We start from the raw sequence: 24,122 nt of genomic DNA, 5'->3' as shown, positions 1-24,122 counted from the left end.
CCGTAACCGTAGCTACACAGAGCGCGGCCGAGGTACGTAGGGAAAGGATGCATGGTAAACAACTTACTTTTCACAGTGCAGAGGCGACCTGGAGAATTAAGGAACGTAATACAGAGTTAAACGAAGCGCACTTGGGTGTCGACCTGCTTTAACCGTGAATTTGTTCGGATTGAGATGTACTCCTCCATTTTTTCTGTCATTTACATCTAATTTTAACTCCCTGGAACGCAGCAGGAGTTATTTTCATTATTAAACAAACAACAGAAAGCATAAGAAAATCTGTATCATGGGAAATCAGGTAGCAGTTGAAATGAAAGGTAAAAGATTGAAAAGGGAGGCACTACGTTTCGGTACTCTTTGAACAATAAATTTCTTGAGGTCTTATCAACGTTCACCATAATTCTCCCGTCACCGGTCGTCTTGTTCTGTAAAATACATTGCCGATATTTCGAAGAAAATGCTGCGAATTTTTTACGCTTTACGCTCTATAAAAAAAAATTATGATATCTCGGTGTATTCTTTTAATCTCTTCATAACGGTTTGCGAAATTGATTTCAAATCTTTGTCACTTTGTCTAGTTTTTTGATATGCTTTTACAAATGTGCACAGAGTAAAAATATTTTTGATATTAGAAAGTAAAAAAATAATAAAAGTACCTATTTACCAAAAGATACTATTTTGTAAAGAAGGGATGACAATTCAGTAAAATGAATATTGTTAGCAGATACCGATAGCAGACAGTAAAAAATTGTGCAAATTGAACTATTTTAAGTAATATAAAGGACACATCCAAGCGTAGTTAATTTTTCTAACGATGTTATGTCGCCATAGCTTATTTTTCTTGCAAAACTCATAATACTAATTGTATTTGCAAAAATAAGCTTGATATAACTTTAAAATTCTTTCTCGAAAACAACATTAATTTTTCACGGGCATCAACAATGATTGCCATTTCGATCGATTCTGTAGTTACAAACCGATAGCAGAAATAGTAAAGCAAGGAGAGGTAAGATGGAACGTTCAAGAGAAAAATAAAAAGACGGAGAAGGAAGTCTTTATCGCCGGTCAAGTGTAGCGAGTGTCTTTTTTAATCACGTTGTTGCAGTTAATAAGCGATAAATACTATAGAAAAGCGATTGTCTTCTTTCGCGTATCATCCGAAATACGACCAAGACTGTATCCGTTTATTCTAGCTAAGAAAAAGGTAAAAAAAAACATATTACTTTCTTTGATATCGATGTACAGATCGATATTAAGCTTATGATGTCTGTAATGTAATCTAAAAAGAGGAAACGATAAACTTACGAAAATAGCGATTTAAAAATGTTATACACCTATCGCATTCCCGATTGATAAATAAAATTTATAAATTAATAGATAAAATTCGTCACCTTACTCTTAATCTTTATTACATATAATATTTCGCAGAGATAACGGGGGGAAAAAAATAAAAGCCACCAGTATGAATTTCTACAGCTTGAACAGTTAGGAGTGACAGATTGAAATAATTCGCACGTTTCTTTAAAGATGTAAAATAATCTCACTACAAGCGCGAGTAAATATAGAAGCCATGCAGAAAGAATTTATTTGATTTTTCCGAAATATCGAGTGTTATATATTTAGTACTGGGAAAAGTTGGCGGTTTTCTCCGAGCACCGAGCTATCGCGATCGGTGTTCTCGGCGGATTCGGTCGTTAGCAGTCTTTAGAAGGAAGTCGGGGTAAGGCGTAACGGATGGACGACGAGTAAAAGGAAGGATGGAACGAGGGAGGAAACTCTCCTTCGCTCTCTCGGACAAGGGCCGCGCGTGTTCTTTTAGCCGCGTTGCCTCAGCAACAGAGTACCTTCCGTCTCACTGACCTGCTGTTTCCGGTGACACCTATGGCCCTTCCTTCTCTCGTCATTTTGCCGAGACTGGTACGCGTTTTCTCTCGAGAAGAGAAAGAGAGGTAAAAGTATACGGCCGATAATAAAAAAAAAAACTGCGAGAGAGCGTTAAGGGTCGATGCGATTATCGTTCGGAAGTGACGGCGTCTTTGGATAGAATTTTCTATTTCTGTTCATCAATTTCTGTACGTAATGGTCTCGTATCCTTTATGATTAAGGAGATCACGTAATCACCGTTAGAAGATCGCTGGGGCAAATTGCACGATGATATGTCAATAGAATGCCTCGTATATACCGAGGTTGAATTATCACAAGTGGGCTTTACACGACGGTAACAATGTTGTCTTATACCCGGGTACTTTGCCGATAGGTGGGATTCAAAATAGAAACGCTATCGTGCGGCGTAAGTATAGAATGAGATCGATACCCCTGAGTAGAGTTCAAGATCCTCGAGAAAAGATCGACGAACTCGCGTGACTACCTATGAATGCGTAATGCGAAGCAAAAATCCCGTGTCAATCACTACAAATATTATAGTTAATTAATATTCCGTAAGACCATGCGAGACAGGTGGTCGCATGTCTGTACGCTGTACAGATATTTCGTAATTCGGGGGAGCAAATTAAACGAGAGAACCTCTTAATACTGGCATGCGACATAAATTGGATAATCCAAGCTGCGAGCGATGTTTCATAAAGCATCGATATCATTTTATTATTCATATAATCGCGCTGCAATTGCTTGACGTAGGTACCTATTTCAAATCCTTATACGCGATAGACTAACGAAGAGACACTTTTTCTGCGAGAACGCCACGCAATTAACGTGACTGCGCCGCTTTTAAATTGCTCGTGTGCTCTTCTTCTCGAAAGGTCAATTATAAGCAGAAATATTTTTCTCGTACTTATAAAGTCATATAAAATAAAATAGCAATGAGAGACATCAGCTACATTAGGCGAAGTCGCTCAGAAACATTCCGCGTGCGAGCGATGAAATATGAATTGCGGCACGTAGTGGGCCATTAGCTGCTTGAGAAAAGAAAGTAGGAGGAACGCCGAGGGACGGTAATGAGGTAGAATAAAGAGCGAACTAATTCGAAATTTCGTGCGCGTCACCGACGGCGATCGACCGGCACGCTTGGCGCGAGAGGAGACGGAGGAGCGAAATGGAAATGCCGGGACGGGGCCTGTTCAACATTCTAAATATTTTAAAAGTTCAACTCATTTGAATTGGAACATCTTTAGACGTGTCTCTTTCTCTGCCTCCCGCTCTTTCTCAACCGCCTCCCATCGGTCGGATCGTCACGGAGTTCCTTCTGTACTTATCGCGCTTCCTACTGCGCCCTCGGCCGTCTTCTCTTCCCGACCGATTGATTTAGACTCTGGAAACTTTTCGCACTCGAGTTCTGTCGCGGGCGGCATTCCTCGTGACCGCGGGGAAAACGGCCTCTGGCTCGTTTAAAGCGCTTACGCGTAAAAAATCATCCCCGAGCGCAGGATGCATTCAGTGGTCTGTATTTATATAGCGTGAAAAAAAAAACTTTAAAAGCGTTATACAAAAGAGAGTAACTTTGGGAAGATATTTGTTAATAAATTCGATGATTGTTTTTGTAAAAATTACACCTTTGACTTTTGAGCCACGTGAACCCGTAGTAAACGCGACGATAATGAAAGCCGCGAGGCGCGATATACGCGACGGTCGAAAACCATCGAACGTCACGATGTGTTCACGGTTTCCGAGCGAATCAGTCGCGGGCCATCGATTCTTTGTAGCTGCTAGGGCTTAATTCAGCCACGTAAAACCCAGCCAGCGGGTAAAACCGATAAGGCTGACCGATTTGCTGCTCTAGCGAGAAAAATCCGCTTACTCGTTCGCGCCCTTGCGAGAATCTACGCCACGTTATTCCGTCCGGTTGGAATATGGATGTGTCACATTTGCGAGTCGCATGGCACGAGAGCCGACGTCGCACATTCGCGTATACGGATTGGCGAAATTCGCGGGAGGTGCGCACTAACTCACCTGGTCACGGTTGGCGTGGAAGCGACCCCCGGGGAGCGCGCTGGATAACTCCGTGGACTTCCTGACATCAAGTACTCTGCAACACACAGCGAAACGTTTGTCCTTAATGCTCTGCTGCATAAAGTCACACTCGGCGATCGAGTAACGCATCAGTCTTGCGCCGGTTAACGGCGATACAAACGCCGCTTTGCAAACTATCAGCCGCGAGTAACCACGACGCGCGATTACGTATGCCCGCTAACGCTTTACTCAACGCCGGTGTGACGATTCGAGACCCATTGCGATTTCGATAAAATCGACAATCGTAATCTCAATAATTCTGGTTAACGATAATTGGGTAATTAGCACGAAAATCATGTTCTTCAATTGATCCGACGGTAATGCGGATATTCCGTCTGCATCATATTCTGCCCTAAAGTATAATGTAGCGCGAAGGGAAATTCTTCGATACATTCCGGGCGTGTTCCAATTTTCTGTGCATTTGATTCATAGCTGCTGCATACTGCGGCATTTCGCTGAAACATATGCCGCCGTAACTACTGCTTAATTACTTAGACAGGTAACAGGATCTGCGGCGGACGCAGATATTCCTCTACTCTCGGCAACTTGACCTGTGTCATGCGACGAGATAATTGAGTTTATTAAACGCAAGTTGTTCTCGTATTCGCAAGTGCTTTAACCCTGTTTCGAGTCTAGTGTCTGCGGAATTATTTAAATGGAACGATCAAAACGGATGCGTGCTTACACCGTTTCTAATTACGCCCGTGCGTTTTTAAAACGCCCCGCGAAAACGATCGACACGAGGGCAGAAATTGAGGAGCGCGTCAACCGAATTAACAATGCGCTTTAATTAGTCGAGGGTTTGTGTCGAAGATGTGCGGACTACGGGAACAGACAAATCGGAAGAGTGATAAGTGCAATCGTCGAGGCGAATTCGTAAAGGCCCTGGTATCAACGAGTAGCGACGCGCGCGCATGCATAATTAATTTTCAAACTTTCTTTCCTGCCCGATGGCAGGCTGACGTTGCCATTCGATTTAGCCTTCGTTCGCCGTGCGTGGTCTCCGGTCTGTCGGTTCGTAGCGTCATGCATATTCTAGTTGATGGGTCGTCGCGAGCTGCCTTCCTTTTATCTGTATAGTTAATGCGTTCATGACTAATGTAACCGTCAGTGACGTCCTGCTATCGACCGCAGTCGTCTGACGCTCTCGCCTTGGTCGCCGCCGCGAGATCGCCAAATCTCTTTATCGGATAATGCTTAATTTTCTCTCTCCGTAAACGTCATCGACGACGAATACTTCCGGAACATTTAACATTTTGCTGTTGTATACACGTCCGTATTGTGTACCGTCGGTTTTTGTTACATACGCCAAGCGTTTAAAGAGATATATCTCTTTCCATTCACAACTCCACACAAAGATAATCCAACCGGGATGTATTCTATCTTTTAACAGAAACGATAACAAGCTCTTTTTGTCGAGCGATTGTAACGCAAAACGAATATCTTCTCTACGTTGGAAGAGAGATTTTCACACAACGCGAAAATTGGCTGTTGAATCAATAACAAGGCTGAATATAATGGAAGTTAGTGAGTGAGCCTGGAGGAAGAGGCTGCAAAATAAAAAATAACAAGGATAGTTTGTTCGTTCGTTTACTTTGATATACCGACCTTCTACACCGGTTTTGGCCCATAAGACTCTTCTAACCACCGCTTTCACCCTCTTATTTCTGCAGCAATTTGTCACTGTCTACGCCCCGAGGATCTTTACTTTATACACTGGATTCTAAGTATAACTCACTACGCACTGATAAGGAGCATCATTATATTGTTTTATATCGACTACTGTGTTTACATCTTTATAATAAAGTGTTGAATCCTTTTGCAATGTAACAAGTCTCTGCACTCGAATCCTGCGTTCCAACAAGCCTGCCCAACGTTTAATCGTAGCTATAATGCAAAGTGCGATAATGACGTGCGGCAATTCGTTTGATGGCATACGCACGAAAGAGGCAAACACATTGGCGCGAAGCTGCCACCGATCACACACACACACACGCACACCACCGATTCAACCTTAGATCGGGTTCGCTGGCGGAATCTGGGAAACGGGATCGGAATCGTTGTGTCATCGACACGGCCTTGCAATTCGTCACTCGCAACCTCAAAGGCTCGCTTGCAATACACAGGATGTAACGTTTCCTTTGTAATTCCGAGCATAAATTGGCGCGTGTCAGATGCGAATGAGTCGATTCCGTTGAACCGCGCGCGCGTCGGTAGGTGGATAGGTTTAGGTACAGAAACCTCTATCGGCCGGAGAGTCCTGACAGCTGGGAGCACAAAGCGACGGGTTCATTCTCGCAGGGCGAGAGGTTGGTTGCCAGGCTGCCGAGGCTTAGCAGCCATGCCGGCTACCGTTTGTTTCGTCCGGTAGTCATGGTGATAACACGGAGAAGGTGGGCGCAACTGATCGAGGGTTCTCCGATATCTCGCATATTTTCTAGCAGCCACCCTCTCGGCGAAAGCGACGCTCCTGGCTCGCTGGACCACCCATCGAGAATATTAACGCCCACGAAGGGATGCGCCGCATGCCTCTGTCGGGGTACTTTCGGAAGAAATAAGCTGTGCCGAGTTGCAAGCGCGAGTGCAGCGAACATATCCCCCGACAATGCCATTCGAATGACAGTAAGTCACCATTGTGTAAGGATTTGCTATTTTCATATTGACTTCTCCAAGATATTTGCATATTGACTTCTCTGAGAAGACGGTAACTCTTCTTTTCCAAGTACACTAACAACGACGCAAGGCTGTCCTTTAATCGTGACAAAAATTCACTATGATTCACGTTTAGATTTTCAGAAATTTTACAGTTAATTAAAAAATTTAATATACACCCGATTGTAAGGTAAAACGTGATTCATTTAACGTCATTATTGCGAAAACGTTGCGACGCAATTTCATCAATCTCACTTCTATTATCAGGACTTTGTATATTTCTTTGTGTGGAAGCGCAGAAAATTTTTTTGCATAAGCTAAATATCCTTATCGAAGCTCGACGAACGATGCGATCAAGTTAGTAATGAGCGAACATTATCGTCTTGCGATCCTTAAGGGAGATTTCAATTTCTCCTTTACAGTCGCTCTGAGAATACTTGCGAAGTCTTCCCTCATCAGTATTTGTTTCGGCCGATTTTAGAAAAATTCTCTCCGAAACGAGCCGCTCGTCGGCAGGGAACGATCGATTACGTTCTATCTACGGGAACTCAAGTCTGGCCGACCCATCTTTCGCTCGAAAAAGTGTCATTATCTGCTAATGGCGCGGCAGCAACTAGGTCGATGCGCTTGGTCGGTTAATGACGTGACTTTCGCATTTTACCGATGGACTATACCGATTTTATCTACGTGCTCCGATTTTACCTGATGTCCTCCAGAAGATTCGCGAGGGCCGCGAACATCCCCGTCCCCGGACGAAAGTTATTTAGGGGTTAAGGTCGTTTTTATTGCCGCGCCGCATTCTTATCGCGTAACTTTGTTACTTCCAAGGGTCCATTCGCTGCGAGGCAAAATATCTCCGGGAGCTTCGCGAGAGACAAGCCCGCGCGAAATATCCTCGTGTAAGAACACCGCCGACCCAAATACGTCGCCGTCAGAACGTCGTCAAAGAGAAACGAGCATTATCACGGTTACGATAACTGAACTGGAAATTACATAAGCGGAATTATGTAAACAACGTAAATCCCATCGCGATAATCTTTTCTCGCGTTCGGGTCGCTGACAGAGCGTATACCGAGTTCACCGAAGAAGCGCGCAATTTAGTAGATCGGCTGGCACTCTAGGCTCGAGAAGGGTTTTTCTTTCTCGTAATCGAGGGCGTACGGTCGACTGATTTTGTTCTTCATTTAATCGCTGCACACGGTTCTCTTGACGAAGACGGGTGAGCGATATTCCGGGTGGGGAAACTGGATGTCGAGTAGGGACGATCGAGACCGAGAGACGAAGACGGCTGGAAATGTCGGCGAATTCGGGAGAGGCAACGGAAAACAAGAGTGATAACGAGAGTGATAACGAAAGTGATACCGCGGGAGTGACAGGGCGTTGTTAAAGCGACAGCCGAAAAGGGCCAGTGACTGGTGGTTGCAGAAGGGGTAGAAACACAGTTAGAAAATGGAATTTGAGGGCGAGTCGAAGCGAGGCGAGACGAGACGAGGATAGGGGCGAAAGGCACGTAAAGACAAGGGAAAAAGATCAGAGATAGGTACGTAAGTCCCCTGGATGGAGTGGATACAGTTGAGTCTGAGGGTTTCTTGGTTGTTGGGTGTTTGGCTGTCGGCCAGGGAATCTCTGGAGCGCGACGGTTACCTTTTTCTCCGTCGGGAGGTCTCTTCGACCTTATACACCACGGCGAGCGTACCGTCTTTCCGGAATGTCAACTGTATAAGTGTACGGGTGCGCCGGCGTATACCCGATATGTGTTGCCGGAGTCACAGTCCGCACTTTCGAAAACTCGTCCACTCTAGATCTCTATACTCTAGGTCTAGACCGGGGAGCAACCCTTCCACGTTTTATTACTCATATTCGATTTGACCTTACACGCTGCACGCTGCTAAACTCCGTGCGGTCGTAAGTTAAAACCGCATCGCTCATGCCACCTACGTCTGATGTGGTTTCTTGATCGACTTTCCCTTTCCTTTTTTTCCCCCATCGCACATTCACGAATGAATTCTCGGAAATTATGATATATCACGAAATGAAGCTATATCCTCCTACGAGCACAGAAGTATGTTTTGTTTCTCGGGTAAGATCAATGGCTCGCCTTCTATCGCTTCGCGTTATGCGAAAAATCAAGGGAATAACTTTTTAATTTCTTCCACAGACTAGCCGTCCGTATTGTTTCGCTCTCGGTACAGAAGATTGAGCTCTGTTCTACTACGTGTGCCGTGCAATCATCTATCATCTGTCCGCGCAAGTCGTAAGTTTTTTCATTCACTCCGCTTTCCGATGCCGCGTGTTGCAACATACATTCTTATATCGCCAAAGCGTATAACTATATACTCAGAGCCATAAACCATAAACGTCCAGGCTCTCGCGATCAAACGGTTTCGCGAGGACGCTCGATTCTTTACGAAAGTAAAGTATTACGTACGCCGAAGACAATATTTCCAGAGATTGGATTTGGAAGATTCAGCTACGGGGAAGGTGCATATTTCGCTAAGACAGTTTGCTGCGTCCGGGAATAAGAGAATGTTACATTGACAATGTCGATTTCTGCTGGTCAAGCCTGATTCGAGATTCGACGTCATAAATGTCATAACGTACCGGACGACTTATCGAAAGATCAGAATTTGCTTGCAAACAAAACGTAAGTCGTGTACGCAGATAAAACGCAGTGCGGCCAATAATCATAAAGCAAAGCGTATACGCACGTACATTTCTTGACACTCCACTGATGTATAACCAAGAGGTGCGAGAATACGGACGGTGATTAAGTGTGCGTAAACATAAGGGTTGATTAACGATAATGGCGATGTGGGACAATTTCCGATAGCTTGTCTCTCGATCGCGCGAGGGATACTTTAGCACAGGGGGGAACGGACAAACTGTCGGCACATTGTGCAACGTTACGAACGCCAACCCAACGGGACGCTGGACGTCGGAGGTAATCCAGGGGGATGCGTGCCCGAGAATTCTGATCAGCGCTTTACCTCTTACAGATCCCGCCAATGTGTTATTACTGTTAACACCTCTACTTCGTGTAATACCGCGTACATCATTGCTCCGAACGACAACGGCGCCCACGATCTCAGTCCACGGACGTACGGTTTCGATGATACGCCAATAGATGCGGCCGTCATTATTGCTTTCATTCCAGATGTCATACACGTGCCGGGGCTGTCCGCGTTGTTTTCAACGAGAAGATAATACTTGCAAGATACATCGTACGAGAACGACGGGAACTGCGTATTCCCGAGAATGTATCGCATTCTTGACGCGCGCTATCGTGGATCGTAAAGTTTATGGAGAATTTATTTTCCACCGAGCGACCCGAATACAAGAATAGAATTGTAAGTAATTGTCGGTCACGTTTCATATTCTTTAATGCCGTTATTTCGCCAAAATCACACTCCAGTAGTCTGATAATACGACGACGTCTATTTTTATCGCTTGAAATTGTACGGGAAATAATAATCTAGTTTGATCTTGAAATTCATGGAGAAAGATACCACGTAGAGACAGAATTACGCTCGAACAATTGTCTATTTTCTCTTTCCGTCGAATGTGGTTTTTCGTTCATCGTACACGTTCGCGTCGTCTGTTATCATTTACAACGAAATTCTCACCACAATGCCTCGATCTTCTTCGAAGAAGCGAATTTATCGCTTTGCTTTGAGCAATCCTGACTTGTCCTGATCAAACGTCTGCTCTCGCAAACATCTCGCGGGCATACTCGGATCACTAATGAATGTTTGGTGAAGTTCATATGTGTCATCGACCGCTCTCTGAGATCGTAATGTACAAAGAAAGTATTAGCGACATTGATCGCTTAGCAAATTTCATGTCTTGTTATATTTATATTTTTATGAAAACGTTATTAGTTGTTATTGTGTATTCATGTTGAGTAAAATCAGACGAGAAATCTCTTGATTTAAATTAGACAACAGTGATTTCTCGCAGGTACATAGAGTCATGTAACGATTCACATATCACTATAGAATTGCGTAATATAAAAAGTAATAAGGGAAGAAATGTTAACGTTATAGTCGATACGAGTCCTTGCTTATCCTCCTTGTGATCCTTACTATCTTGTACAAACTATCGACGTTGCCAATATCTAGAGGGTTGATCTTGGCTTGGCGGGTAATGAATGTTTATTAGGGCAGGATCCGTTGACGGATCTCCGTAGACTCGAGACGGATCGATATGCGTTGGTCTAGACGTTCGTGCCTCGAAATAATTGGTTGACTCTGATCCTGCATTCTGTGTTCGTGAGAGGTAAACATTTGCGATTGCCTGCGCATCAAATACGTCCACGTACCAACATGAATCAATAAAGCTGGTCAAAGTCAGTTTAAGGAATATTCACGGACATTGTTTCAAATTCGAATTTTCTGACCAGATGGGGAAATGAGTTTTTCTTATCGTTTTGCGATGTACTTGTTCGTGCGCTTCTTTATTGAATATTATTTCCATATCAACGATATCAATTCGTTCTGTTTAAACTAAGAAATCCATTTGCTCAGTTAATATAGTTCATGTAACTTTTCATCAATGTAGACACAGGAACAATTGCATTTGTATAAATGACAATATAAATTGACATCTACTGTTCGCTATTATGTACCACGTGGAAGAGAGAAGTAACTAAAGTTTAACTAGCTGCTCAGTGAAACGGTCTCGTTTTCTTCATCAACTCAAATTGCAGGAATTAGCTTCTGGCCCCTGTCCAGATTACTTTGTATTCTCCACCGCGTCGTGTCTCATTTGATTTGCGTGATATGTTAATTTCGAAAACGGTGGACGAGTGATAAATAATGACGGATAGATATTTAAAAATCAGTGCAGTACGTAATATCAATCTTGGATAAAATTTTTTAATGATATTCAATTTTTCTTTTCAAGGTAATAATTTACGTAACGCGGCAAATTAACATATTTAATTTCACTTTGAACGGGCAATATCATCGCGCTAATGGCGTAATTATCCAGTAATGCTTTAACTGAGGAACGGATAACGCATCGGCCAGTGTGGCGCGCGCGCTCAAACACACACACGTACGTACACCTGCATACATGTATATATGTGTGTGTGTGTATATATATATATATATATATATATATATGCAAAATTACAACGAAATTGCAGCGAAAGAATTGATACGTAGTGCGTTAAATTCAGTTACACGGTAGTGTCAGTGTGCATTACGGCCAGCCAAATTTCTCGTATCTGACCAAATTCGAGTGACCAGGGGGATAAATTGTTGCACGCTTTTCGCAGAGCGGCTGCCGGAGAATTGTGCATTTGCGTCACGTAACCTGTTTTACGTTAGCGCTTTTGTTCCGCATGAATCTTATTAGCGCCAACCATTTTACAGGAAATTGAGTTAAACAGTTTTCTGCATTAAAGCTTTCGCTTTCCTTTCGAGTCGCTATTGGCCTACAGGAAGTCGTGCAGAAGATCGTGATTGGGAAGGGAAAGGGTTAATAAAGTAAAAAAAAGAAAATAAAAAATGTCATTAAAACGCTACATTCGCTAAATGTTTTAAAGAGGAATCGTATGTATAGATTATGTATGGAATACTCTCTATTATCACCATCATTTGTCATGAAATCGGCTTACATATCGGATTGAACACGCATTACGTAATTCAATTATTACGTAGCAAAGTTCTGCTCGAAAAGAATTAACCAGCAAATGTAGTTAAGGACGAAAATGATTATGAAATAATAGTATCAAGTGAATAAATGTGTTTTAGAATAAAACTTAAAGTTCAAAAGTATTTCAATCAATATAATCGTTAATAATTGTAGAAGTTTAATATGCTATTATCGTTTTTAATATTTAATGTGCACAAAGGTGCGTTTAATGTGCAAATTGTGACATCGATTTAAAAAACGTTGACATAAATATGCGAATAATGTTGTTCGATCGAATGGATCAATTTAATGTCCAACAAATGCGATGTCTGACAAAGTACTGGCTATAACTACTTTATCTAACAGGGTTCGTCGTAGGTTAAATTAGTTTGCTCTACATCCCCAAAAAACACGCGATGTAGTTACTGCTTAACATAGTTATATCACAGTAACATGTTGTCTAAGTATATATAATGCAGAGGATAATTCCTATCATCTTCATAAACCGCACGCATGTATTGATCGTAACGTGAGTATGCGTGGTATAGGGTGGTCGGGAAACGTAGGAATTAATAACCAAGGTGAATATTATGATCACACGGTTGGTTGTTCTACTAAAAATTTAAGTGAGGATCTAATTATGAAATTACTTAACATTGAAGAGAGACCACAACATATTCAGATAAATTAAATTTCCAAAGCATAAGCTGAGCAGCCGTTATTTCGCAGCAAATGTTACATAAGCGAGCTTAAACAAAATATTTGCAACGCTACTGCTGAACGTTACCGATGGGAAATTATAAAATCATATATAATACAATAGCTACCATTTAATTCTCGTCGAGTTTTACAACGCGCAACACGCTTTCAAGAAAAATATCGTAGCTTCTGCTTTTCGATGTCCACGTTTTATCGGCTACCCTATAGCGTGAATTCGCCAAGTTCATATAATAGACGACAAATATATATGCAATATGATTTTTGTTTGCCGAGATGAATTCTGCCAACGCTGCACAACGAGCAATAGCGGCATGGAGACGAAAGAGATCGAGCTTGAGAGAGGGATGCGAATTGAAAGACTCCACTTTAGCATCCCCGACCCCGTCCTTCCCGCCTACAAACACTGGCACTTCTGCTACAGTTATAGTTGCAGTGTGCGACTATGTGGGACGCAAAGACGAAGTCGGGGAGAAACGGGTTGGCGCGTTTTTATTTACGACCTCACCCAATGAAATAACGGCTGCGAGGGGGCGTGCAATTGCCTTCTCATCTCGGCGACCCACATAAGCACTCATTGGCTCTCTCTAAAAACGTTAATTGCTTGGTGTTAATAAAGGACCGCTCCAACGTTTCGTCCACTCCGATAATTCCATTCTCGTTTCAATTCGAATTAAAACAAGAAAAAATATTTCACCGTCGTATTTCTAGGAGTTTTCAATCGCGATAGGATTGTCGGTGCCGAAAACGATCGAATGAATTATTGGATTGTTTATCGTGTGCTTGCGCAGTGTTCGTCAGGAAGATCGCGACGTATCGCGTTATGAAGAGAATTCCGAACATGTTCGTCGTTCGTCGAGTTCGCCCGTAAGCATCGCTTTTTGGGCTAAACGTTGGAGTTGCCTTGTCCGAAACTTTTCGACCGTGTTGTGTCGCTTAGACAGGCAGTAGGGGCAGAGAATTATTCGACGCTCACCGACAGACTGCCATGGTTGTTTGCCGAAGTGAATGTAGAACGATCAATGTGAAGCTTCCTGCCCGCTGATGGCTGCACCGTTAGCCATTAATGTTCTCATCAACACTCGGACTACTCTATTTTTTGTTCCCCCTTATACGACTTATTTTCGTATGTTTTTGCATTACTCTAACAATTTCTCTAGTCTTTTTACTTTTATAATATTGTCATACACTAATGCGACACAAACTGTAAAACTGAACAAATAATTAATACGTTATACCTGTATTCCACTTATAAATCAATGTAATAAATGGATTAGATTTTATTGGACTTGGAAATTCAAAAAGATTTTATTTGTATAAATAGGATGCAAATAGAAGATTATATTCGTGTATAATCTAAGTGTGATAAAGAGTACAGAGTTTTTATTCTCGCAACTCATTATTGTTAATGAACCGGATGATGATAGAGCATGAATAATATATATGATAATAGTGGCGCTCACTTCATCTTCAGAATAAATAAAGGGCAAATCACGAGTACATTATATCTCATTTGCAATGCATGTGCGAGATTCTTATCGATTGTAATTTCGTTTTAAATAAGAGAGTTAAGTTTTTGCGCAGAATATTTATATTGCATTTTACCCTGATTTATTTCATTTATTTCATCCTTGCCGTACTTTCTTATTACAAATAAATGTAATGTCCTCTGATATCATACCACTCTGAATTATTTACACGTAAATAATTTTAAATGTACCCGTTAATTCTTTCATTTTTGAATAAAGTAACAAAGACACACAAGATACTTGTATCCATGTAGCTGGAAAATTGGAGAAACTCCGAATTTTTTGACAATTCTTCTTTATATTTTTCCATTCCTTTAGATACACCCTGCTAAGCAATAAAGGGGCCAATCGATTTTCTTAAATTCAATTAGACACGACATATTGCAGATGTGCCTCGTCGAGGACCACGCGGGTGGTCCGTGCCTCGATTTCATCTCGAATCGCCTCGCGGCCGTGAAAACGTTTACACCATGAAAAACGCAGCTGAATTCCGCCTCCCTCCACGAGATTGCATTAATTCCACGCGCGACACGTAACCCTAGCAATAAAGTGGCGTAATTGCCGATGCGCCCCGTGCCCCTTTTGGGCGTCGAGGAGGAGGAAACTCCCGTCGGCATCGGGCGCGGAAAGTACGCACAATATATACGGGGAAAGGGGTCATCGACGGTACAAATCCACCCCGACATATCCCACACGCAGGCAGACAGTGGGTCGACTTATGCGAGCCACGTGCACCATTCTAATTTGCTTACGAGCTACGGTCTTAAGGCACAATGCGCCACGGGCTCCGGGAATACGTGCGTCGGTCGGCCGTACGGACAATGCACAATGTGCCCTACACTTTCGCCCCCGCATTGTTTCTCGAGTTCGCGAGTCCAATGATATCGCCATAGTTTTGTCACCTACGTCCGCACGATTGCGGTCCATTCTGGTTAGCGGAACTAATGTAAAGCGCATGAGAAAGGATGCGAATAACTTATTTAACGATCCAACTCGCGGGCGAATGGCAGTAAGTTTTTGTTTTAATCGCCCACAAATATATCGCGCATCGCTTAAAAATATTTGCCGGTATCAGGAAATATCCTTGAAAGCGGTAAATTAATGTAAAGTAGGCTCGTCTCTTTCTATTTATCTAAGATCCTGCTAGTATAATGGCATGGAATGTTAATATATTACAATTATATATTAAACACAGTTTATATATTACGCGTATATATATATTAACGTTTTCATATTAAAAACAGTAATATAAAGAAATTAGCGTGTGACTGCGATCCTTAGGAGCAAGTCGCCTAAGACAAGATATGATTCCAAAGTTTTTGAGCTGGGAATAGCACTAAAAAGGTTTTATTTTATTCCCTCATTTCGCCCGTAACGTATCTGGTCCAATTTAAATTCCGAGTAAGACCAACGCGGAAAGCCCGAAGGACCTAATATAATTCTGAATACAAGGGGCACCCGGTACGCCTGGGATCTAACTTGCATACATTTGCCAAATAGGCACGTTAACGTTAAGAATAGCGTCTGCATGCTTCCCCGTAACAAAAAGAACGAACGTACCTATTTCTCGTCAAATATATTATGCAACGTTAAAGCGTTATTACGTACGTTATCAATTTACCCCCGAGCTTTGTTTATACTATGGAAATATCTCTTATTTCAGATAATTGATGGTAACGAATCCCGTAATAAAAGTACAATTAAATATAATTTGAACAGACGCATGTATAAACCGCAATAATGCGGTAACACATATGCCTTGGAGCAAAATGAAATTTTGTTTTGACTGGTAATTCTTCAGTGTTACATATCGATCGGATCTGCAATGCAGATTACGATATTCGGGCATGCTCAAGTGAGAATTTTGCAGCCGTGTGCAGTTTTGGCAAGTTACCGTTATGATCCAAGTCACGTTTCTCAATCAAATATACATAAGAATCGTCTACCAAGATTGTTCAATTCAGGTATAATCTGTAACCTTCTGGGAAATCACGTGCACGATAAACGACGTGCCACAAAAGTCGTAATTAACGCGCACGAATGTAAATCGAAGGTTGTACGATTGTTAACTGCCGATATTTACTTGTATTGTGCTAAAGTTAATTCGACGCGCGGTCGTGGTTGCATATAGCAAGCATCCTCTTTATTCCGTACGTACCAACGCGATCTATATCTTCTTGCGTGTAGTAGTGATGCATCGTTGCTGCTGGGTCGGCTTGCGGTAGCAATTGAATCACACGGGCGACAGTTTATGGCCGTACGATGATCATCACGACCAATACAGCGGTCACTTTACTCCGCTATTACTCACTTCCATCTCAAACAGTCGCGCAGGCCACCCACTCGCCACTTCCGGCACACGGTATTGTTCCTGCAAGTTCGGCTGTGCGCAGATTCACGTAGACGTGTGTGCACGCGTGTGTACGAGCGTACGACGCCTGATCCTTCGTGCGCGATGATGCCCTCTCGAAAATGGCGGAATCCCCACGTGAACGCGGGACAAGGTCGACGTCCGTGAGGGAGAGCACGACGAATGTAACGCAATCGCGTCCGAGCGTGCACTCGACGAGAAAAAGCTCACTGCATGCGCCAATTCGGGCACGGGCGTTCACCTCTCGCATTTCGCGCCATGACCCGGCGCTCCATGATTGCGCGCGTGACCACGAGAATCCCGACGTGCTCGCGCAGAGAGCGTTAACGCGTAAAATTCCGTAATTTCGTTGTTCCTCTTTATTCTCTGCGTTTCTCACCGAGAGATTATGTAAATTTCTGTGCCGGCAAAGTCTACGTGGATGTCTCACAACGTACGATTCAGCGAGTCCTCCGCTTTACGTGACGAGAGGGTCCTTAGAAGGACGAGGAAGGGACGGTTCCTCGCGTGATCGCGGCACTTGCCACCCCGAGACGCTGACCCGATTCAAGGTTATGACAGAGGGACAATTGGTCCAGAAGGTAGCGCCAACGGCTCGTCGCGAAGGAAACGTCGATGATGCGGTGCTCCACGGAGGAAACGGAGAGTGCGCGTCTCACTCGTGACCGACGTATCTCACGCACTGCACCCTCTCCCCCCCGCCCGCTCGTTCCTGCCCCCCTTTTTTTTACCGGTGCAACAAAATCAACAACAATGGGGACACGGAGTAAAACGACAAGCCCGATAACATTGTGGCACAACGCACCTCCGCAAGCCGATTCTGCGCAGAGTGTCGGCCGCACATTCGGAGAGGCCGACAGCAGCCACGCTACACGAAGAGGATGTCGGCGATCGTGGCGCCATCCGCGACGGGAGGGGCGTCGGTGGTCGGCGCGGGGGTGGCACGCCGGCTGCCACCCCCGCGACATCCCATCCGCCACCACCTCTGCCCTGTCCCCGGGTCCCCTCGCTCTCGCTCTCGCGCCATCGTACTCCCGCCGCTCCCGCAACCCCATCGACCGTCTTCCCTGCCGTCGTACCCGCGCATCCCCCTGCCGCCACCTTGCGCTCCCCCCGTTCCCTCTCGCTGCGCTCGCTCTATCGTGGCAGCCACCACCGGCTGCGGTATCGATTGGCCCAGTTGTCCCTCGTCAGAGCACGGCAGTCGCTCCAACATCCGAACACGGCCCACCACCGCCTTCTTCGCCTTCATAGCCATCTTCACCTGCCGCCCCCTTTCCCATCTCCCGAACCACCTTCCGCGTTCATCTCTTTTTCGGCGCGCGGTGATACAAATTGCAAAAAGGTATTTCACGCCACTGTGATGCGGCAAGTTGGTAATGGGCAGATTTTTACGACTATCGCTTCCGTCGTTGATCAGGGTGGCACATTTTTTTTTTATCGTAAAGGAGCAACGATTGTATTCGCGAAACGGGACTTGGTATGATGACGTGAACGGTAAAGATAGATTGGATTAACTGCCCATCGATTGTTTGGATAGCGGAAGGGATGTTTTTATGACGTCGCGAGAACGCGCAGTATTGATTAACTTGGTGTGGATGATCCCCGAAACTGATAAGAAAATAGGATTAAAAAGCTGCTTCCCCGTAATCCTGTTATCATTAGGGAGGAGCGGCAAAAATTTATGTGATCAATCCAATACCCGGGTACTGAAATAACGTTATTATTGCTGCCGCGAACAAAAAAAGGGGAAATATATCTATGTATAGGGGCTACTGCCGACCTGAAAATACTTATCCGATAAGTTTGCAAGACTCAATTGAAGATTCTTGAATGATAAATTTTTGATTTAGAATAAAAACCGTTGCAAATCGGTCAATCTGGATAAAGCCTGGGTCAATTTGTATACTAGTTTCGATATCGAGAACGGTAAGAAGGTAAAGGAGGTGCCCAGCCTCGGCACGGAAATACGGGCGAACAGGGCAATGTTCGTCGGCGGTCGTGAGAGTAGAGCGTGGCGGAAAACAGGGGCGAGTATAAACGACAAAGGAGACAGGCATTATTATATGGCGAGGCTCTGAATGCATGACAATGCCAGGCGAGGCCCTCTCTTTCTCTCGCCTGGTCTCCCTCATCTCCGCACCCTCTTTGTCTCCCGGTCGCGCTCCCGGTTACTCCCGCGGGCGCCGCTCAAGCACCGCCGCGGGACCATCGTTTCACAATGCTACGCTAACAAGGTCAGCAATTAATGAATCGTTGGCGATGCGCCGCCAGAAAAATACGCGCATCCAATGGGACCGGTGTATCATTAAGAAGGTGGTACGTCGGGGTATGCCGTTTCATGGATCGCCGCTTCGGATGTTCCGACATTAGCAATCAGCGGCCTTTGAAAGACTTGGCGAGACTGAATACAGATACGAAAACTGTGCACGCAGCTCAAAGTTACTTGGTTTATTTCAGTATCTCTGAAAGAGAGATTACGCTGTAATTTGCGCGCGGGATAATTAGCAGCCTGGTGGTACGAGTTCTAATTAGAGTGTTGATCGCAGAAAAATAATTGGCATTAATATTGTACGCAAGATGCTGGAATCAACAGACGTGATGCGAAATTGAAACAATCAGATATCACTTTTCCGTTTTCATCGCGTAATTTTTGCGTTGGCGCACGTGAAAGGCAACGCGTCAGTAACTGAATATTCTTTTTATAGCCCGTTCATACATTGCTATTATCTGTTCCACGCCAGATGTATTTTTCGTGAAATAGTTTCACATTTTCGAGGCAGTAATCCACGAATGAAACTGTCACCGTTGATTCGTTAAAGCTCCGACTTTATTTCCCGATCATCGGGATATGGTATATATTCTCGGCATGAAGAAGGCTTATATGAACAAATAGTGTCTTTCGGAAAACGATCGTTTTACAGATAGCATAGGAAAACTGTGACGCAACTTATTGCTGGATACGCTCAACCTCGTTTCAGACGTATAATTACGTTGGACGGGTGCGTCTTACTTTTTTCAACTTCACCGCGTTGGGAAATTAAAAGAAACGGTAAACGTTCTCTCTCTGGACGAGATAGAAAGCTAGTAACCAACTATCGAGAAAATCGTAGAATTTTCCCTCAGGAGTGCCGCGTTCAAGAACAGTATATACCTCGAGGGCTCTTACAACGCACTTTTATAGAACGTAACGGCGAGCATCGGTGGGCGGTAAGGTCGAGTTTTAACCTTCCCAATCTTCAGATTGCTTAGCTGCTTTTAGTCGAAGCACTTTTTAGCCAATCACGCAGTAGTACTCCTTGTTGCATTCACTGAGTTCCTCCAGTATTTACGGCAGATTGATCGAAAATTCTTTCTTATTTTCCTAGCAAGCCGCGATTTTCAAAATAAACCGCACACAAAGACATATTAATCCCGTCATTTACCTCGTTCATACCATTTTTCTGATAGAGATCCGAGTATTACGTGGCGTATTTCTGAATGTCGTTCATCGCGTGCAAGCGGGATAATTCTTCTGAAACGAATGCTGATTTCGTTGTATAGTCCAGCGCGGATGGGCGATTCTGAAGATGTTTGAATGATGAATCCAATATCATTCTGGGCTGGGTCGCGGCAGAAGCGAAATACACCCCCGGGACAGAAACCGTTTCCCTAAAATAGACCAATGAGCCGTTCCTGCTCCACATACATCAGGGACTTTGGGGCCGCGGCATGTGTGCGCGCAGCGGAGCAATGCATCATACGTTACAGATTGGTTTTACGTAAAAGAACGCCTATATAATGGTGTGGATGTTTGATGCCGAAGAGGGAAATGGTTGGAAAATAACGAAAGTAAAGCGCCAGCTATCCATTGTCGCGCATTGTGTCCCATTCGCGCGATTTTTTATCGCTTCGCAGCTCCGCGCTTTCATGACCTAAAATCGGTCCGCCTAAAAACGACCGACGCGGAAACTTGAAATCCCGGTTTACATTTTTGAAAAACGCTTGTTCCCGTGACCTCCTACAAACGTCGTTTTTCTCGCTAATTTTACGTAAATTTGGCGGCCCAACGGAGAGAGAAATATAGACAATATTAGTACAACAAAAACGCAAGTTAGACATTATTTCGAATGAGAGGACATTAGCGCGACATTAGCGTGACTTTTAAATATCATGTTAAATAAGTGACACACAGCGTGAATAGTGAATAGCGTGTCGTCGCTTCACCGCAACCGCGTTTCTTCGCGCTATAATGTTTGCAAAGATATGCGCCCTCGGAAAGCGACCCCCGTCGGCGAACGCCGAGAGAAGTACACAGTCACTAATTACAAGGGACACGAAATTACATAACTTTCACGAGGTTGTATATTCTAATTTGGCGGATCGTTAAAGGTCGGTCGGCTTATGCATATTCATCGGACATTTTTTAACGACCGCCCCCTCCCCCCCCACCCCTTTACTCACGGCCAAATCCAGAAGAAGCTACTTCGTATGTCGCACGCTCTAATGACCGTTTTGTAAATTAATGACGGGTGCGCGGCGTCATTTCACGGTTGATGGCGATATTACGGCCGGAGTATAATACGTCTACGCGGCACCTGCAATTAACGCGCGCGGCATTGTTGCACATCGATGGCACGTAAATAAACGCGCTAGTATACATATGTAAACGTTTCTCGTTATGGCCTACTCGTGGAAGCTTGCGCACGTGTAATTGCCATCGTACACGTCATTCGTTATACACAACTTAACGATGGCAAATTGTTTTCCCGGTTCCTTCTTTATACTCGCCCGTTCGACCGCGGTAATGGATCTTTTCCGTAAAGGGAAAGAGTTTATCTTAGAGTTTCGCGGAAATATACTCGTATTTTGTTCATTTCGTTAAAATGTGGAGAGTGGAGACATCTGAATAATTCCTATAATTTCGCAAATGTACGAATAATAATTGAATCGCAGACGCAAAAATTTTATATTCTTTTGAGGAGACAGAAATCTCAACGATTTCTCCACGTTAAATGCGTACTTCCCGTGAAATAAAGATTACGTGATAGCAACATGCTGTATGAAGATAACTACAAGTTTGCTACGTACTAGTATATCCTACCGTGCCAGTCAATGTAGCTTTAATCGGACGGAGGATACCGTTTATCGCGTTATCGCGCTAGTGCCGGCCGACCTAAACAGCGTTTCAACCTGCAATTTTCTGTGAATACACCATTGACCGGCGACCGAGCGAAAATACCCGGGTTATAAAATCCACGACAAGCAATCCGCCGACTTTGCCGACAATCAAATTTTCCGGCGAGGGTCACGCCGAGTTGATAGGGCTGATTAAATCAACAGATCGAAACTTTAAGGCGGGCCGTGGTCATTTAATTTCACCGAACCGGAAAGGTTCTCTGGTGAACCCGGCAGCGCTCGTAACACCGGCAGCGTTGTCGATGAAAAGTTCTTTCCAAAGGCAGACAGGAGCGGAAAGTGAGCGAAGGGGCAAAGAACGAGAGCGCATCCACCGAATCACAAATGAGTTACGAGACTCGATTAAGCATCTTCTAGATGCATTATTAAGGGGCGGAAGAGCAAAGCGGGGAATGAGAAAGAGGGGAGGGTAGGAAAGGGAAGAGCTGAGCTAGCTAGGGGCAACTAATGGGTTGTAACTAGTGTGTGCGGATTATATCTTCTCGGTCAAGCCGGTACAAGCCACTATACGTAGAAACCTCTCTAGTGAATGGGTGCGAGAAAGATGGAGAGTACAACAAGGGACGATGAGAGTGGCGAGCCATCAGATAGAGAGAGAAAGAGAGAGGGGGGGGGGCGTGTGAGGGAGAACGGAGAGAGGACGGGGAGAGAGGCTTAACTCGGGACTTTATGAATGCCCGACTGCAGCGCAGGAGTTCAGGTAAGATAAGGGCTTTCTGCACCCTCTTCATCCCACCGCCTCAGGGGCTACCGTGTCTATGCCTCTCCCTTCGTCTCGTCGAAAACGCTACATCGCCACCAAATCCGGGCAACGGTTTCCCGGGCACGCAGCTACTCCCTCGCCTATACTCACGTTCCGACCGCTTAACGCCAGATTTCGCAACTTCTGCCACGACAGAAGCCTCATTAATATTCGAACGGCGATCTTTCATCGTACCAATGCTACCACGATCCCGATATCATGCGAAATTCCGGCATTATCGTTATGAAAACGGCCCTTTATAAATGCATAATACGCCATCCGTTCGAAACCTCCTCCGAGCAGACGGAGACTGTTTCGATCAATTGGGTCAGTTTTCTATTATATTATGCTTATTGTCCGCGCGTGTAAAATTGCATATTAAACGTCTGCTGACTGTGAGTCGGAAAACGATATCAAGTAAATCATTTTATATTTTTATTAAATTGCGCAAGAACACGTGTAAGCTGCTATATCTGAAATGACAAACGGAAATAATACAAGTTCTTAATAATTCGTGTCTCTACAAGAATCTTCTATACAAGGATCTCTCGACTACATCTTACTACCTATCGGTGGAAACGAGGTCACGATAAAAACACGACTGGAGATTTAGAAACTTAAGATGCATTATAATATTGCACGAACAATTCGGATCAGCGCTATAGCCGACAAACTCAGGAAAAGACTGGCAAAATAGTTCATCGATCGCCCGATCCGTTTCATTTCGCGCGAGAGTACCTATAACCTGGACGATAGGTCAGCTCGCGAAGGAAAAGAGCGCGCAAATGCCTCCAGAGGAAAGGCAGGATTTCAATTTCATGGCGAGCAAGGAGCCCATTGAAGCCTTATTCCAGCGTATAAACATAAACGGCGCAAAACGATAAAAGTCGCTTGTGCCGTGTACCAAGTGCCACGAGCATGGAAAGAGAGGGAGAGAAAAAGAGAGAGAGAGAGAGAGAGAGAGAGAATAAGTGACTGAGCAGGGTGGAAAAGGGGAGCGGCATAGAAGAGTGTCAGCGGCCTGGCAGGTGTGAGGAAAGAGGAGTGCCCGCGTTAGAAGGAGCGAGAGTCAGTAAGAGAAAGGAGATCCGTCCGGGGGGTGGGTGCGCGAGCGAAATATATTTCCCGGCGGGACACGAATTACCGTGGAAACGAGAAAAATAATGAAACTCGTTCTGAAATCTGTTAAAGTGAATATTATTTAAATCTGCCGGCGTAACCGGGATATCGCGTGAGCGATTACACCTGGAAGAGAGAGCACGGTCGGAAGGTGATATCAACGCGCGCGCTAACTACCATACGTTCTCGCCGGCAGCATAGGTGTTCACGG

At 44.3% G+C, this 24,122-nt stretch overlaps 1 protein-coding gene across 6 annotated transcripts in view; it reads right to left on the bottom strand.

Annotated features, from left to right (window-relative positions):
• LOC105564923 (teneurin-a) overlaps positions 1–24,122 on the bottom strand; it is a 348,995-nt gene that overhangs the window by 171,638 nt on the left and 153,235 nt on the right. For 5 of the 6 annotated variants that reach the window (XM_012017701.1, XM_012017704.1, XM_012017705.1 and 2 more), the window contains one exon: positions 3,907–3,982. In XM_012017701.1, coding sequence (XP_011873091.1) covers positions 3,907–3,982 — 76 coding nt within the window. Of the gene's footprint in view, positions 1–3,906; positions 3,983–16,659; positions 17,409–24,122 lie in introns of those variants that run through there. The other variant, XM_012017706.1, reaches the window with a different exon arrangement.

The sequence above is a fragment of the Vollenhovia emeryi genome, unplaced genomic scaffold (assembly GCF_000949405.1).
Source record: "Vollenhovia emeryi isolate VEMERY1.0 unplaced genomic scaffold, V.emery_V1.0 DF939158.1, whole genome shotgun sequence".
NCBI classification, from domain to species: Eukaryota; Metazoa; Arthropoda; class Insecta; order Hymenoptera; family Formicidae; genus Vollenhovia; species Vollenhovia emeryi.
The sequence above is the reverse complement of the archived record's forward strand: the minus strand, read 5'-3'. Positions and strand labels throughout refer to the sequence as shown.